The 18,439-nt window shown below is 39.6% G+C and overlaps 1 protein-coding gene across 1 annotated transcript; it reads left to right on the forward strand.

Moving 5' to 3' along the window:
* The first annotated feature begins 478 nt into the window (after positions 1 to 478).
* Positions 479 to 17,167, forward strand: pggt1b (protein geranylgeranyltransferase type I, beta subunit). The gene is made up of 9 exons (XM_029440098.1): positions 479 to 606; positions 1,726 to 1,844; positions 3,428 to 3,492; positions 3,956 to 4,107; positions 4,843 to 4,975; positions 5,909 to 5,954; positions 8,486 to 8,670; positions 10,102 to 10,210; positions 13,538 to 17,167. The coding sequence occupies exons 1-9, from the start codon at positions 479 to 481 to the stop codon at positions 13,702 to 13,704; spliced, it is 1,104 nt and encodes a 367-aa protein (XP_029295958.1). The 3' UTR covers positions 13,705 to 17,167.
* Positions 17,168 to 18,439: the final 1,272 nt, after the last annotated feature.

Here is an 18,439-nt window from a genome sequence, read left to right on the forward strand (position 1 = left end):
ACAGAAGTCATATCCAAAAATACAATCCATATAATGCATACTTGTTTTGTCTTCAAAAGAGATAAAACAGCCTTTTCTTTTTTTTAAAAACCTTTGAAAATCAGCAAATAGGCTTTAAAGCAGAACCAAGAGGTACGGTCACAACACACCTGTTTTAGCCTCTTTGCATTATTTACTTTTGTGTCTTTCAGAGTCCAGGCTGAAAACTAATGGGGACAGAGCTTTTTTGCAATTAGCGCTCTTAGGCTCTGGAAGGACCTGCAAGAGAAAATAAGGCTGTCTGAGTCGGTGTCTTCTTTTAAGTCTCTTCTATTATTATTGATATTATTATCATAACAATAAAACACAGTAATAATAATAACACTAACAATAATAATGATAAAACTTCTCCCCTTTTTGTACATTGCTCTGTAGTGTGAACTCTTATTTTGAAAAAACAATGTACCGGAAAAGATTCCTCATAGGTGCGGATGCAAAGATGGCGGAAGAGGAGAGCCAGTTTGAAGAATTTGAGCAAATAGACTTTTTAAGAGATAGACATGTACGATTCTTCCAGAGAACACTACAGGTGTTGCCTGAGAGATACGCCTCGCTGGAAACAACAAGGTACATTTACTGGAATGAAAAATGTTGCTTTAGTTCATATGTTTTGCTGAATAACTTGACTAGCATTCAAGCTAGCTGTGGTTCATCCGTTTTGAATGAAGGCTAGTGCTACTTAGCATAGCCGGCTTGCTAACATCAGCAATGCTAGTGAAGTTATGACATATATATATAACGTTAATAAAACCGAAAACTAACGCTAGAGCAGGACACGACGCCCAGTTAAAATAATTAGAAAACGTTAGTAGTTATCATAGGAATAAGGCTTATTTGAAAGTGAACTTCAGACTAATTTGACTGTTTAATTGGATAGGTTTTTCATTTGTAAACTTAACTAATATCTCTCCAGTTTAAGCTAAACTTAACTAACAGCTAAATGTTAGCCAATCAGGCTATTTTTATTTGATTAAAGATATTGTTTTAAATTGTGTTTAATCACCCAGTAATTTAATATAACTATGCACTGCCAGTTTATGTTTCCAATGATTAGATGAATATCTTTGACCTTGCAATCATTCTTCTAACTTGTATATGTGGATCCTTTATGTCCATTAATTTAATCAATTTTTGCCCAGAGACTATATTTAGTATGATTAGGAAAATTAACACATTTGTTCCAATTGGTCTAAAGTCTTGAAATACGTTAGGGAAATTCATTGAACAAGTATAGGGTTAACAACTTTAACATTTTTAAATCACATAAAGCATCACTCTTTTATCAATAGTCAAATCCAGAATTTTAGAAAAATGAGGAAAAACCCAAACTTTAGCGTTATTGAAAGTCTATTTTTTGACATTGCATATGTGTGCATATCTTTGATATTCAACTTGTTATCAATTTATAGATATCAACTACTTTGATAGTGCTCCTTGTAGTTTCTGAGATGCAACCATTTTCTTATCATACATCTTTGGTCACACGGGACTAGTCTTCCCATGTGCCCAAAGACTAAATATAGTGTAATGAGAAAAACTCAATTTTGTTTGCCAAATGGTTGGCTGATATTTCTCTTCAGATTTGTCCAAGCACAGAGAACACTTCCACCAAAGGAAATTAAAATTGGCGATCACAAATGGGTTAAATAATAAAAAATTAATGGATGCTATCTGCCTTCTTTCCAGGTTAACGATCATATTTTTTGCCCTGTCTGGTCTCGATGTGCTGGACGCTCTGGATGTGATTGATAGGAACACCATGATTGAGTGGATCTACTCATTACAGGTTCTGCCCACAGAAGACCGTAAGACCTTCTCACTTTTTCACACCTGACTGTAAATAAACTAAGTTTAAACCGTTCATTATATAAAAGGTTTGAGGTTTAAGTAGATGGATGGAAATCAAAGGTTGTTTTTCAAAGCACCTACCTACATCATGAGTAGGTTGAATGAAGCGTAATCCCCTCTGACACACAGGGCTTCACAAAAGGCTTCTTGGGTTCCTAATTGGACAAATGAATGATTTGGGATTTTTCTGACACTATGACCAGAAAATTCCAGTATTGCTTCAACTTTTGAGAAAGAAAGAAAGAAAATACTTTGAAGAATGGACACTAGTGGTATAGAGGCTAGCTTATAAAAGGTGCAACTAATGCTCTCATTTTTGTAACGTGCAGACTTTGTGCGGACACTTTTGCACACAAGGTTTCTAAATTTCCAGAGCAGGAAGCTTAAAGTTGATGATTCTGGAGAAAGTGTGCACAAACGTTACCAGTCACTGATTTTGCTGGAATAGAGTTATGTGGCTCGGTCTAACTTTAAGAAGTTTCATGCTTAAATACTTCTTGAAATATTTTAGGTAAATTATTATATTAATGTTTTAGAATACAAGTGTGTGGGTAAAGGTCTATGGATCATCAAGGTGGGAGATGAGGAGGACAACTTCAGAGTTGTCAAACTTCAAAGTCTGTGAAATATTTTCATACTTTTTGGATTCACCTTACCTGTTCCAACTGTGTCTCTGTTCATCAGGGAAAGTTGGTCTCTAAATATTTAATGACTTGTTTTTTTCTGTCTCTAACAAGCTACTCTGTGCCATCTGTTAAGATGCCCAGTTAGTTCATTATTCAAGACATCAACAGAAATCATGTCGGGATAGCTGTGCTTGATTGGTCTCATTTTTGCTGCTGCCATATGTTTGCTGTCTGGCTGTTTTTCTGTCATTAAATGTAAAATCTCATAATTTGTCACTTCTGTCCCTGATGTTGTTGTAGGTACCGTTTATATTTTTAAATCAAAGTTTGGTTAGCAACATAAGTATGCTGAAAATATATATGTATATTGTAGACCCTTTCTGGCTTGACTGCTGAAAATATATATGTATATTGTAGACCCTTTCTGGCTTGACTGCTGAAAATATATATGTATATTGTAGACCCTTTCTGGATGGATGGATGGATGGAAGTCAGCAATAGTGCTATGATCATGTGTGACACATTTTAAAAAAGTTCTCAGAGCAGTTTGGTTGTGATATGTTGAAACTGACTAGCATATTGTGCACTCTTTGCAGTATAATAATAAGTTGTATTTATAGGCGCACTTTTCATTTGCGTAAACAAAACTCAAAGTGCTAGTATGATGACGTTTTGTTAATTGTGTCCTGCTGTATCTGATGTTTCTATCATGGCCAGTAGATGGCAGCAGTACACTTGTTTAGCTAGCTGAGCATCTTTGCAGCACTTTGCAGAAGATCAATACAGACAGAATGAGACCTAATTTGTGAGACAGTAATAGAGATTACGACTTTCTTGTTCCAGTTTCTCTTGATGTTTACAAATACATAATGCCTTTATACATTTCTACCTTCCCTTCTGTTATTCTCTTCCAGAAGCTAACCTTAGTCGTTGTGGATTTCGAGGATCGTCACATATTGGAATTCCTTACAGCACTAAGGTACTGCCTTACTTCACACCTCACACTTTTAAGATGTGATCCCAAGTTGGACCAAATAGTGTGTCTTGTATGTCAAATGTGAAGCGCCCCCTCCCTTTGTATTAGTCTGAAGATATATTTTGGGTAAATATAATCATTGCTGTGATCCCATTTCTTCTCTATTTTTCCATTTGCATGAATCCTTCTCAACATATTTTTAAACCATTTTAATCATTGTAACAATCCTTTCTTCCACATCAGGGGGTTCTGCCATGTATGTAATGTAATGTTTGTAACATTTGGCGTTACTTAGCTATCCCCATGGAGACATAGTTGGTAGATAAATACTTGAACTGTTTAGTCTTGTCGTTGTTTTTAAAATGCTTATTTTTCTCCGGATGTTTTAATAACTACTATTACCTGTTGTGTTTTTCTTTCCACTGTACTTGTATGAATAATATCTATCATTTTGATATTTCTTCAGGGTCCAGGTGTGCTTCATCCATATGACAGTGGCCATGTAGCCATGACCTACACTGGCCTTTGCTCGCTGCTAATACTGGGAGACGACCTGAGCCGAGTTAACAAACAGGCCTGTCTGGCTGGTCTCAGAGCACTGCAGCTGGAGGACGGCAGGTCAGTGTGTACACACGCACACAAACTTGCACTTGCACTCTGATTTATGCTGACACTTTCACTCTGACTCAAATATACCTGATGTCATGAAACACTAGCAGCCTTAAAGGCAGAATGAGTAGGATTTGTCGGTTGCGGTTTGTAAACACAGCATTCATAGTTTGCCCGTCCTCCAAAGGGGGTAAAGGAGCTCGTCAGTGGGTGGAAGCCAACCCCAGATTCACTGTCGTTTGGAACAAGCTTTGACCGCTTGCTGTTTCGCCACACTATATTTGCGCCATTTTCGGAGCTTCTTGGATGCGTGCTTACGATCTGGCACCCAGTCGCTAGTTTTTATAGAGGTTGAAGCCCAGAAATGTCCCAAACACAGCAAAATGAAAAGAAAAGAGAAAACACAGGCCGGAGGGCAAGGTTTCTGCAGATACAGACACACACGTATAGAGGGATTATTTCAGTTTGAGTCTATACATGTTTTCTTTTTTTAAGGAAAATCCTACTCCATTGTGCGTTTTAATGTGGACTGACATAAACTCACATTTGGTCCTAAAGCAGTAGTTGTACACACACACACACATACATTGTTTATATCATGTCTGGCAGATAACATTATCTTCAGACATACATCTGAGCTAACTCTTCAATTTCAGCCGACCAAAATGCTATAAATTCTGAACATAGACATTTGTGTAACTCTCCTGTCTTTGTGGCTTTCTGTGTTTTTTTTCTTGCATCCAGTTTCTACGCAGTGCCAGAAGGAAGTGAAAATGATATACGGTTTATCTACTGTGCAGTCAGTATCTGTTACATGCTGGATGACTGGTCAGGCATGGACATCCAAAAGGCCATTGAGTACATCAGAGGAAGTTTGGTGAGTAGAGGTTAAAAACATCAGCATTAAACTGCATGTTGAATTTAAATGAATACAGTGAGACTTATATTACAGGACGGCTCCCTATTTGGTAAAACCTTTTTTTTTTTCTGCACCATTCAAAGCAGTGCCTTTAGACTTGAATGGGGAGAATAGGCCACCCACCTTCAGTAGGCGGCACTCTGCCTAGAAATACTTCATTTATAATAAATACAGGGGGGGGTTGAGCAGTGCATCATAGTCTTAAAGCTGTAGCAGGTTTCTCCTCCTCACCAGGAGAACAACACCCTGTTCCAATTTCATGATGTGGCACTTCAGTGATAATTTTTTCAGATCGTTGACTGATGTTTAGCTGAAACCCTCACTTTAGCCTCAGTGTTTGCTTTTCCATCAGACGTGTGTTTGACACATCAAAGCGGTCTGTGTGAGGCATTGACTTTATGCCCGCCACCTCAGTCTCTTGTACAACTCAAGTCCCCAGAGCAGAGAGCCATCCACCTCTAAACTAAAGCTTATTATAAGTTGAAGACATTTAACACAAGAGTGTTTCATTACATGGTTTCTTTATTGTGCGCAGGGTGTGTATGACTCTCTATTTCTCCCTCGCACACAGACGAGAGATGGAAGCTCAGTTAATTAGTTAACAGTTAACTGTGGTCCATGTCTGAAAGATATATTTATCCACTGGCTACATGCTGGTGGGTGGATTCCAACATTTGTTTGGCAAGACAAGTTAGTTGTTGGTCCTGTAATAAAATGCATGTTTGTTTAAATCCAGCTATAAATTATGAGGTTTAGTATGAATAAATACATGGACCAAATGTATGCAGTTCAGCCTCTTCTGACACTAATGTCTGTTAATGTCACATTAACCTTTCATGGCAGATGAAATATAGCTTGTCGTTGAATGGCTCTTCTTTGTCCTCCTCGCAGTCGTACGACAATGGGTTTGGCCAGGGAGCTGGGCGAGAGTCACATGGTGAGTATAAGTTGCATATAACAGAAATGTGAGTTGGAATTCAGTATGCACATCGGGGGGGTGGTGAGGTAACTCAAAGAAGAAGAGTAAAACTGTCTGTTTTCTGAATGTCAGGTCAAAAAATATTTTGGGTGCGTTGCTGTGTCGTACAGGGAATGAAAGTGGCTTATGGGAGTAACTGGTTTAAAGGATTAACCATTAAAACCCATCTCTGTAGATACATTGTCCTCATTAATCCCCCCCACCCCCCTCCCACTCAAATTAAACGTTATTATTCTAACACAAAAGCCTTCATCCTAGAGACGCACACAAACACATTTCAAAGCAACGCTTGGAGCATACCCAACGCTACCTTTTCGACATGGTAAAGGTGGCATTTCCTGTTAACTTCGTGCCAGACTCCATAAATTAAATCTATACAAAAAGTAAAAGCGTTTGATGGGGCAGATCTTGGTAATTTTCCTCCTTGCGATAAATTAAACTTCTGATTACAGTCTTCATTGAGACTCGACTATCTTCTGCAAACCAGCCAACCTCTGTCTGAGGGCTGATTACACATCAGTGGAGATATACAGAAGATGCCCATTACCCATCCGCCCTTGAAGTGTGTGTTTTTTCAGCACCAAGACCTCCCACACTGTGTGCTTTAAATGTGCACAGACTCTTGCACTGTTTTTGTAGAGGATTGTGTTTGAGCCACTGTTTAGTTCAATAAGTGAACCATGGTATTACAGAAACTAGGTGCCAGGGTAATGAATTAACTTTCTCCATGTGTATTCAGTGTGGTTGGCTTCTATTTTTCCAGTATTTTATTTATCTTTAGGCTATGTACTCTGGTTTTCTGAGACAGTGGAAATTTCCAAATTGTTGGTTTCCAAGAGTAACGTACTGTGGCTCGTGAGGGAAAATAGTTACGTTCAAGTGTGAAGATTTGTCCCAAACCTACTGTTAGAATAATCTGTTTTGGTTTCCCGCACATCAGATTTATGTTCACCCCCCCCCACCCCCCCCGATCTTCCTGTGCCTCCAGCAGATAGTGAGCTAGACATGTTTGATTAGAGGCTGATCTACACCCCTGACCCACACACTTCTTCACGCCCACCTTTTCTTTGTTTCTCTCCATCACACATGAGCACACACGCAAACACAGATAACCAGCCAGGGATGGTGGGGGTGTTTAGGGATGAGTTAAAGGCATGGTGATAATAAGGCAGTTGACAAGTGGGTTGTAGAAAGTGACTGCTAGTTGCTACTTGTGGCTGTGCTAACAGCCTGTCATCAAATCGATAAACGCGTGTATGACTCCAGCTCTAAAAATTCTGCATTCCTTCCTAAAGCATATTTATTTCTCTCAAAAGTTTTTAATTATTATGCAGAAAGGTGTAAAAAATAATGCAGCCATAACGGCCATGTTCACCCTTAAAATAAAAAGTGATTTGTTGGATTAAATGAGGTATGAGTTCTTTTAAAATTATTATTATATCAACTTTCTTTAAAGGGCCAGTGTGTAGTATTTAGGGTAATCTATAAGCAGAAATGGAATAAAATATTCATAGCTATGTTTTCATCGGTTTATAATCACCTTTAAACTAAGAACCATGTTTTTTCTTTACCTTAGAATGAGGCCTTCATATTTACATGTACAGAATCCGCGATGTTGTAGAGGGTCTCTTGCATTATTACGTTACCTGAAGGCCACCGTAGTTCTCCGAGATGCTTGTGAAACTGCAGTAATGCCAGCCGCTGCATGAATTTCATTGCTCCTAAAATAGTGTTATAGTAAGGAGTAACTCTGAGCGAGGCAAAGGTCCTGAAAGATGTCATGGCGTTATCACTGTTCTAACACGGTACTCCTACACACTTTCTGCTTAATGATTAGAACTGTGTGTTTAAGTGCGTGCCTCTCTTTGTGTGCGGCAAGCAGGCAAACAAACAAGTGTTTTGTCCGTTGTGAACACATTTTGACTTTGAATTTAAAATGCTCTGGAGTTAAGGAAATGTTTTTATTACACAAGTTGGAAACAATCCTACACAGCCACCACTGGAATCTAATTCTATAAATAGTAATAATACTAATACTATTAGTGTGGCCTAATCTTTTCTCTGCAACTGTGCAGAAATACCGGGTGAACCAGAGTGAATAGACGGGCGAAGAAGAAGTTGCACAGCATTGTAATATTGCTTTTTAGAATTTGAATGTAAACATTATGAATGAAGTGTCAAACTATTTGGTATCGCCTTAGTTGATAAATTCCATAGAAAGGTGGAAAATGAGAGTAGCTGCATGCAATCAAATATCTTTTCTGTAAAAGACCCCCACACACACACACACACACATACATACTGCTTTTACTGCAGTTCCCTGTAATCATCTATTTGTCATCCAAACATGTCGGGGTGAATCACTGGAACGGCTTTTTGAGTTTTAATACGTTGTCAAAAATCAGTCTCATTTAATTGGATTATTTTTTGTTATGAATTGTGCATATCCCCTGCATGCGTGTCATGCACCTGCCTGTCTGTGTGTCCAGGTGGCTGGACGTACTGCGCCATAGCCTCTCTGTGTCTGATGGGTCGACTGGAGGAAGCGCTGAGTCAGCGGGAGCTGGACAGGATCCGGCGCTGGTGTATCATGAGGCAGCAGAGCGGCTTCCACGGGCGCCCAAACAAACCTGTAGACACATGCTACTCCTTTTGGGTGGGAGCTACGCTAGAGGTACAGACTGCTGTAACACACTTTTGCATGCATTAACATGTTTAGTGCATTTAAGTACAATATTTAAAACATTTTTTAAATACCACTGATGTATATACTTACACTGCCGAAACAACTGGGTTAATCTCTCACACACACACACACACACACACACACACACACACACACACACACACACACACACACACACACACACATCTCAAAAAAACCTGTGAACAAACCTTTCAGCATGTGGGTCATAACTATGCCAGAGGTACATGCATGCACACACGGTCCAGAAAACTGTGAGCAAACTGCAACTATCTATGAGTAAGCCGGAAATGCGCGCACACACACACACACACACACACACAGACATAAGTAAACACGATACAGGAAAACTGTATATTTCTGGGTCAAAACAGTGCCAGAGGGACGACAGCGCACACGCAAACAGAATATTTGTATATGGCAAAAGTGAAGTTTGGCAAAGATTAATGCTTCATGTTTCCTCCACCAGCATCTATACAGATGGAGATTGCAGCAATCCACCTTTTTGTGAAATTAATTGCAATGATAAAAGCATTATGTCTTTTTCTAAACACAACATGCGCCGCATCTTTGGTATTGAAAATGTTTTTGAAACTATAGAAATAACTGTGATTTATATTATATTATATTAGTTTTTATTAAGGATGTCACTATACCTGTACGATGATATCACCATAAAGATTCAATGATACAATATTTATGACGATATAAAAAAATGAATAAATATTATGACTTAAAGAAAAAGTTCTTTAACAAATAAGTAATCTGACATTGCAGCATTTTTATTCCTATCAAATTAGTTTTCCTTTTAACTCAAAGTGCTTCTGCTTTTCTTCTTTAGTAAAATAAAGTAGCCATGACCTAAGCATGTGCAAAAAAAGGAGAGCTGCTACTGCCATGGCGCAGAGCTCTCCACCTCCTGTGCATCGGCGTCTGCGGCTCCTCCTCTGGCCAAGAACAAAGCTTCACCTAGCTGCTCCTGGTCGGTGGAGGAGCCACTGATGCCGTGCTGCAGGTCGTAGGATGAAATGGTTTACTTATGTAGGTCATATAGAGGCATTAGTGCTACATTGAGACTGTTTTAATAACCAGTTAATAGTTCCTCGCAGTAACTGAATGCTGCGTAATGGCTTGCACGCAAAGGATGACAGGAGTCTGTCTTCTTGGCTAGTATGACTCTTGGCTCTGCTATTTAAACAAAAAATAGTTTTTGACAAGGAAACATAGTAGAGCAAAGCTATAAATAACAATTTAATATCACCACAGTCTTACGACAGCATTGTTACATTTCTTTATCACAATATAGCAAGAATGGTATATCAATATATCCCTAGTTTTTATGTTTGTCTGGTAAAACTTATTTTCTCTCACACCCGTCCCCCACCCTCTCTCCTGTCCCAGCTGTTAGATGTGTTCCAGTATACAAACTTTGACAAGAACAGGAGCTTCATCCTGTCCACGCAGGATCGGTTGGTGGGAGGGTTTGCCAAGTGGCCCGACAGCCATCCAGGTAAATGTTTTGAATTGCAGAGGTGGCTATTACAGGAACATGTTGCATTAGACGTTCACAGTGCAAATAAAAAGACACTAGATGAAAGCCAATAACAGAATACTGCCATGGTTGTTTGTATGGGTCTTCAGTTTTTTTGTATTGTAGGGGATATCTGTCAAAGTAAGAGCGCAAATCCCATGTGTGAGGGACAATCTTAACGAGCAGAGTACTGGAAACCAAAGAAGCTGAAGATTTATTAGATCTTGAACCAGGAGAATAGATAATGGACAGTACAAGCAGAGATGCGGTCACATTGTCTGCCACCATCCATTCTGCCAACCAGCCGCTCTCTTTCAAAATTGATCCTAAACGAGTCATTCCATAAAAGGTTTACCTAAAGATGGATCTCCTAGATGGCTCCTCAAATCCTAGTCAACACATTCTAAGTAAGACAGTCAAAGCGTCTCTCTTACCTTGCCAGTCTGAATACCTTGGGCCTATCTTAACTCTTATATTGCAGCTGTGGGCCGTCAGCTCCCGTAGACTAATAGATGAGCTATATGTTTTGGAGAGATCGCCCGACCACAAAAGGAGACACTCAAGACGTTAGTGTTTGACCTCAGAGGATATTTAAATATCCTCTAACATGAGAGGGATAATCTAGGATCAAACTATGTATAGCGTATTAAATATTTTAATATATTTATATGCTAATAGATGGGAATTAGTCCAAAAGTTACTACACCATTTACCGCTTTAAAGGCAACAGAAGGGGAGTGGTTAGGGCTGAATGGCATCTTTAATGTCCATGTGGCAGAAACACAAATAGACTGAGGTGGTTGTTCAACATATTGTTTCTGTTTTATTTTCAGTAGCTTCAAAGATCTCTCATCAAGGTGGAAAAGATGTTGGATCTTTTGTTCTTTTTTTATTTCCACTGAACAGCTTGTTCCCTGACCTCCACAGGTGCAGAGAGGTCAGGGTGGAGTTGTGGTTGACAGTTTTACTTTAGATCAATGGAAAAGCTCTTGTAATTCGAAACTGCAATGGTGTGTGTGTGTGTGTGTGTGTGTGTGTGTGTGTGTGTGTGTGTGTGTGTGTGTGTGTGTGTGTGTGTGTGTGTGTGTGTGTGTGTTCTTACTTGCGATGTGTAATTGATGAGGCGATTGTTCATAGGTAGCCCGAGGACATAGGAGATGGAGCTCCTCACATTACAGTAACAGGGCAGGGACGATAGGCTGGAAGAAACAATGAGGCAAAACAGACACTGTATTGATAACGCCTTGTAAATGTCACTGAACAAAAGATTTTCAGGAAATAAAAGGGACTCTTTGCACCTTGGCTACAGATAGCATTGCACTTGAATATGCTGTGTACTTGTCAAGCAGATCTAGACCAAATATAGCCAATGGATGTACTTTGAACATTTGACACAAACCTGGTTCTGTCCACAGTTGCTCTCCAAGTAGGAATTCAGGTCCTCATCAGTTTTCATGTTAGGAACAGTTGGTAAAGTTTCAGCCCAAATTGATCAAATTGAGTCTCGGTAAAAAAACATTTCCGCAGCTCTTTTCATTGCCCAAGTGATGGACCACGGATCAAAATATCATAAGAATTTGCTTTTGCCATTGCCTCTTGTAAAGTCTTGTATTGATTAGTTTGAATGGTCTCTATGTTGAAAATCCATTCTCCGTTTGGGCAGTATAATTAACAGTATGTGATGCCGGTTGCACAACTTGCTCCTGTTTTGTTTCTGTTGAAGCAATCCCTGCCCACTGAACTGCACATTGCTTAACCAAATTGACTGAAACGCCAAAACAACATGGAGGAAAGCCTTGTTGTTTCTGGGTTTCTCCTGCCTTTAAAGCCCCACCAGCAAACAGTTATTGTGATCAAAATGCAGCAGGAAGCAGCTGTTTTCAACAAAAAACAAGTTCACACTACCTCCTCAGCACTAAACGGCAGACAGACACGTTTAGTGACTAACTAGTGAACCTAGTTGAGTACAGCTAAAAAAAACAAACAGATATTTTCCTCAGGAGCTGGTGCAGACCAAAAACAACACGAAAAGGAACTAAATATTGGATTTGGCCAGGTAGTAATTTTCTGGTTATCGCAATATATTTATAGAAATCGCAGGAGGCGCAATATCTTCCATTCTGAATAGTGTGGTGCTGCAGACATGTCAGGGCCTAAAATCATATTCTACAGACTTGATACAGATCCTCGCAAAAATATACTTTTCAATGAGAATAATGATGAGCAAATGATCATTCCCTCCAATATGGTGTATCATATCGCAACTACAATATATTTTTCCCAAATCCTTCAGCCCTACCAGGTAACACAACTCCAAATGAACTTAAAGGTGATGATGTATCAATGTTGTCGTGTTCACAGCTTGCTTTTCTGCTGCCCCAAAGTGGCTTAAAATAAGGGTTTTTGAAAAGTTTAAAGAAAAAGAATGGTTCATCAATAACGTCACAAATATGACTATAATTGTGCTGGTAGTCTGGTTTCAATGCAGAGTTTGGAAAATCCAATTTATCCAAGTTCACAAAGGAGCACAAGCTTATAACTGTTTATCATGAACCCTCCTCCACTGGAACGGTTGATGATTTTAATCCAAAATAGTTTAAAAAAAATCAAATGGCCATTTCTCTGAAGTACTGCAATAATTCAATAATGATATTGTGGTTTTACCTTGTTAATGTTCTGCAGTTTCAATTGTCCAAAATACTTTAATTTCATGTAATTTTATATACAATTGGCCTGTATTGCAATTTGTGATATAAATCTAAATTGAAACATTATTTTGGACTAATCCAGACTCCAACCTTTCTCTTTCTTCTGTACAACCTTGAGTTTAAACCAATATGGATCCTGATGGATGCAGCTAATGGTCCTTTGATTGATTCTGATGTCAGTGTCCAATCATCTGTCATTTAATTATAATTCAATTACTGGTCCACTTACTGGACTGTAAAGCTTTTATTCTGGTCCCATGGGAAGTAAATAAGCTTGGGGCCGACCTATATGCATTATTTATATCTTCTTAAAGGAGTAGTACAACAGAAACAATGCTTCTGCATAATGGTGTTTCTAATGGGAAATACATTATTGTTTTATTGATTCAGTAATGGAGAGTGAGGTGACCAACACTATCGTCTTCTTACCTCTGTTCAAGTCTGCAGACCTGTCACATGCAGGTGCTCCTGCTGTGAAACATGTCACCATCTCTGACCTAGTTTCTCTCTTTTCCCCTCCTTTCTCTCACTCTTTCATCCCTCACTATGCCCCTTTTTCCTTCCCTCTCCGCCTTTCTCTCCATTTTCTGTCCCCCAGACCCTCTCCATGCCTACTTAGGGCTGTGTGGTTTGTCTCTGATCGGAGAGCCCAGTTTGAGGAAGGTCCACCCAGCTCTTAACATCACCCAGAGAGCCTTTCAGCACGTCCAGCAGCTGCAGCAGACATGGCGGGACAGCACTGGCAGCTGTAGCAGACAGCATTGACAGCAGGATGATCCACAGCTCTGTCTCTGAACAGGTTCAGTAATCAGGAACATCTAACTCTAGTCAGTCAAAGGCAACTGGACTTTTGCTGTGTGTCTTGAAGACATTTGGCCAATCATCTGAGAGGCCTCCTCATGTCCGGAATTGGGAATCGGGATACACAGTAGTAACTTCGGCTCATTTCAAATCCATCTCAAGTGACATTTCTGTTAAGCAATATACGCCACATTTCTTTTGCTGCCTTTTTATCATTTAGACTGTAGTAAATAACAATGTGCATTGTGGTTTGTGGGGGGGAAAAATGATGTGCCAGAAAGTCAAATTTGAGTCACTGAAGACATTTCAGATGCCTCACTTTTGCAAACTTTTTAGATGATGCAGTTTTGGAAGCTTCTTGCTCCTCATTATAGTCAACAACACAATCTGCTGTAAACCTTCTTAGTCAAGGATGAAGTGACTCTCTTCACATGCATATAAGAAACGTTCACTAAGACCCAGAGGAGGCTTGGAGAACTTCTAAATTGTGTCTTTTTAATGGTTCTGCAGTAACTGGTGGCTTCAGTAGCTGACAGTGTTTTGAGTGGGGTGATGTAATTTTATGTGAATTGCTTAGATATGCGTTTGCTATCGCTGAATAATGCCCCTGTATAATAAGAAAATGTCGCAAATAAGTTCCTAAGTTTTGTTTTCAAAATGTAAATAATAGACAAAATATAATGTTTCTTTTAGATAACCCTTCCTACTTCCTCAAACAAAAAAACACCCCAAGGCACTGAGCTCCCTATACAGTATTGTTTGCCTCTCCGCGCCTCTAACATCTCCATCCTCACGTTGCTCTTGAATCTTTTCAAAGATCCTCTTGTCCCAAAGGTGATACCAGCCTGGCAGGTAAACTCTCCCATGTTTCTCACTTCGCCTCCCTGCAGGCTTTGTGTAGAGATCTAAATTATAATAGAACCACTGGGGTGAAATTCACGGAAGAGAGCCAACAACCACGCCAAGGGGCAAATCTATGATGGAAGAAAAAAAATCTAAAACTTGTTTAAAAAACAAAAGAAAAAGTTAAGCTCCAGGCCTTATCATCTCGGATCACAAGAATAGAATGTATTGTTCACTTATTTCCAGAGGCTAACAGAAAATGGATTGGGCCAAAGAAAAAGGGGAGTAAATTCCCTTCTTTCCGTCAAGGTAGTAGCCCCCTGACTCTGGAACCTTGAACTGATCCGAGCTACCTTCTTTCACCAGCGTTAACGCTCCCTGCAAGGCACTAGCCAGCCTGAAATCAATAGTAGAAACATGAGACAGTGGTGGCATAACTTGGGGATATGTATCCTTTTTGAACAACGCTGGGAATTGACGTATTATTTTCAGAACAGAAAGGACGCAGGGCAAAAAACAAAGAACAATACACATGAGCAGAATGTGCCACTTACAGCTCACACAAGTGACCTTCCTGTGCTGTGCTGTGCTGTGCTGTAAGATCCTAACATGTTGACATACAGGCACTGATATTGTGAGTTGAGCTGCTCTTGCCTTCTCATCACACCAATGCTCTGATTCCCAGTGAGGGACAATTGTCATTTCACAGGTCCCTCCAGCCCCTTGTTGAAGCCACACCCTGTCATTATAAGACTGCAGTCACAGCAAACACCTGCTCCCTGAGATGACGAGTGAGGTGGAGACAATATCACAGCAGGACAGAAATCCAGCAGCCTGTCTGCAACATGTTACCTGCGGGAGTCTACTGTGTGTAGACCGTGATTATGAAAATATAATATCACCTCTGTGGTTTTCCTTCCACCATCTAAAATGAAGCTGTAAAACTTGGCCTTGTCTCCCTTCCCACCAGGTTGCCCTCTTTTTCAGACTTAAAAAAATAGAGCAGGCAGACAGAGGAAAAGAGAGAAGAGGGGAGTAGAGAGGAATAAATAAATCATTTGACACATCTATTATTAAAAGTAAACTGTCGGTGTCTGGATTCTCCTCTCTTCACCTCGACCACACCACCAGTGTTGTATAGCCTTATTTTGGTGCGAAATCAATTGCTTCTTTGCATTTTATATTGCTGTATTGTTTTGTTACTGTTTTGCCTAAAACAAAAGGCTTTGCTACAATTACCCTTGCAACTTCTGTCCTCTTGCCATTTTTCTTTTTTTTTTACAAACATTGTGTTACCATAACATTTGTATTAATTTCACCTTTGGGAAAGTATAGCTTTGACTTTCATTGCTACTGCTGTAATGAGCGTCAGACACATAAATAATGTTTTAATACAAGCTAAATGAAATTGGTTTCTAAATTATTCACCATGTAATATTCTGGTATCAATCTTTTTGTAACTATAGAAATGTCCTAAACCTTGAGTGTTCCTGAGTCCAAAATGCACTGAAGGAGAACGACCATGTCTCCCATGCGTCCTCTCAAGTAACTTGCACCACCTCCTTCGGCTGGGCTCTGTCATTAGTGTACATAGGCCAAGTCACATGGCAAGACCACGCTCTCAAACTCTGAAATGTGCCTCACGTAGCATTGTTCTGGCTCTCTGAATGCTCTCTTCTTCCTTTTTTCTGATTTCACTACATGTACAGCATGCTTGAATTGGTCTTAGCTTGGCTGTTATCATTCAGAAAGGCACTGAATATAGTGTTCTCTGGAGAGGATGGAGGAAAGGGGTCTCCTAAATCGTAGTAAACATTCACCCTGTTGAAAAATAAATGTCCTCCTCCCGTCTTTGTGTTCACTTATCCAGTCGGGCATTAGCTGACTGGTAGAGGTCGCTGTACAAGAATCTGACTTTGTCCCTTCATGTCTGATCGATAGTGTATTTTCAGAAGGAGGGAAGAATTCATTGACACAGAACCCATAAATGCTTACTCTACTTAAAAAAAGGATGAAAGATTGGATGGATGGATTTGCCACTTACTGCATCTCAGCAGTTGCTAAATTGCGTCTCCTTTTTGCTATGTCACGCTGCAGTCGATACTCTCTGTCCCACAGCATGTAAAGAGGGGGCCGAGGCTTTGTGCTTTAAAGCCGGCTGCTGCGTTTAGATCGTCCAGAGGTGTGAAAGGATTGTGAAAGCTATTTAGAGATGCAGCCAAAATGCCACTCGTGGTCAACCATGAACCCTTGCTTTATCATCAGCTAATATACATAATGTAATAATAAATAATGTAACAATAAATGTAATGGAATTTATTTTTTCTATGCTTTGTAGAGAGATTGGGTGTGGATAAATATGAAATGTGTATATAAATATGTGACTTCTATTGTGCAAGTGCTTAACAGGAGAAAGAAAATGTTTACAGCTACATCAGTAAGACGGTTAGAGGAATTGGATATGCAAATGTTGATATGAGATGTATTATAGTACTTCAGCTTTGAATTTGAGGACAGTAATGTTGATTCTAGCTTTGCAGTGCATACTGTATTTATGGTGAATAAAAACACGTACTAACTTTTACAATTGTTCTGGTTTTTGTGTGAGATCTCAGAATCGCTTTTGGTGTCGAGACTTAAAGTCGAAGGCGTTTTATCCCCTCGAGAGAATGAATGTGCGCCTCTTCATGGAAATTCACCTACTGGTTAGTGAGGTCTTGTGCAAAGTTGACCTTTTGTCCTGAAGTGGGTGCTTAGTAAATTACCTCTGGAAATCATGTGTGTTCAGATGGTCTGTTTTGATGCATCAAATATCTTGTTATAAATAGAAAAGGCGTCCTGAAGGTCGTCCTAAGAGGAAAGTTTATCGAGTCACCAAAAACATTAAGATCTATCACCTAGCGACAATGAGGATTCACAGCGAATTTATGACTAATCGTTTTTTTGTGTTTCCTTGTCATGTACCAGAGTGTTGGTCGTGAGGACTAGTGACCTGGTCAGTAAAATCATGTAAGAAACCTCACAATCAAAGCCAAGATGTCAATCCAGATCTGACTGCACCACAAAACAATGACTTATTAGGCCCATGGCCTTTCAGTGGATCTTTCACTGAGATATTGCATTTTTTTTATCCCATTCTGTTTTAAGGAAAAGAAGAAATATCCCCATTACTCAGTTGACCCGTAAGATCTGGATCAACATTTGGCCCCACATGAATAACTTAATTTTTCACAAGTCTTGAGTAATGATAACTACTCAGAGCAAGAGGTGTTATGTTCTGATGAAAGGTAGAATTGAAGTCAGAGGCAGGCATTGTTGGTCAGAAATGAGATCACTCTGCATGTCTGTCCTGGGTCAAACATTTCCTTCAGGCTAAGCTTTGGTTTTCTTTTCCTGTGCCCATTTATGTTGTAAGTATACTAAGGAGGAGTTCTTTTTTCCCTTTGCTGTAGACTCTGGCTGGATGACTCAAAACTTGTTTTATTTTTAACTTCAAAGACAGCAACTGGTCAGCATTTTACCTAATTTACCTCAATTGCCTTTCATTTCTCATCCTACATGGAGGAGCTTCAGAGTAACAGTCTGCCAGGTCAGTGACTAAGACATAATTAAATAGCTTGGGGGAAGGGGAGTTTAGCTGGATACAGGACACACATGCAAACACATATAGAGTCCCACTTGGGAGCTGCATAGCACAGTTACAGACTTCACTGTTGGCACTGACGAGGTCAGTTGATCCAGACGAATGTGGCCTCCTGGCACTGCAACATCTAATCTGAATATAGAGGTTAATAAAAAAATATAACCGCACTTGAAAGAACATTTTATGACATTTCAGGTTTAGAAGGCGAATAAG

The sequence above is a fragment of the Cottoperca gobio genome, chromosome 9 (assembly GCF_900634415.1).
Source record: "Cottoperca gobio chromosome 9, fCotGob3.1, whole genome shotgun sequence".
Taxonomy (NCBI): domain Eukaryota; kingdom Metazoa; phylum Chordata; class Actinopteri; order Perciformes; family Bovichtidae; genus Cottoperca; species Cottoperca gobio.

Bases quoted from the DNA above. Each gene is read 5' to 3' on its own strand.
- pggt1b (XM_029440098.1), top strand. From the start codon at position 479: ATGGCGGAAGAGGAGAGCCAGTTTGAAGAATTTGAGCAAATAGACTTT. The intron at 607-1,725 runs GTACATTTACTG...CCTTCTTTCCAG, and splicing joins GCCTCGCTGGAAACAACAAG to GTTAACGATCATATTTTTTG. The intron at 10,211-13,537 runs GTAAATGTTTTG...TCTGTCCCCCAG, and splicing joins GTGGCCCGACAGCCATCCAG to ACCCTCTCCATGCCTACTTA.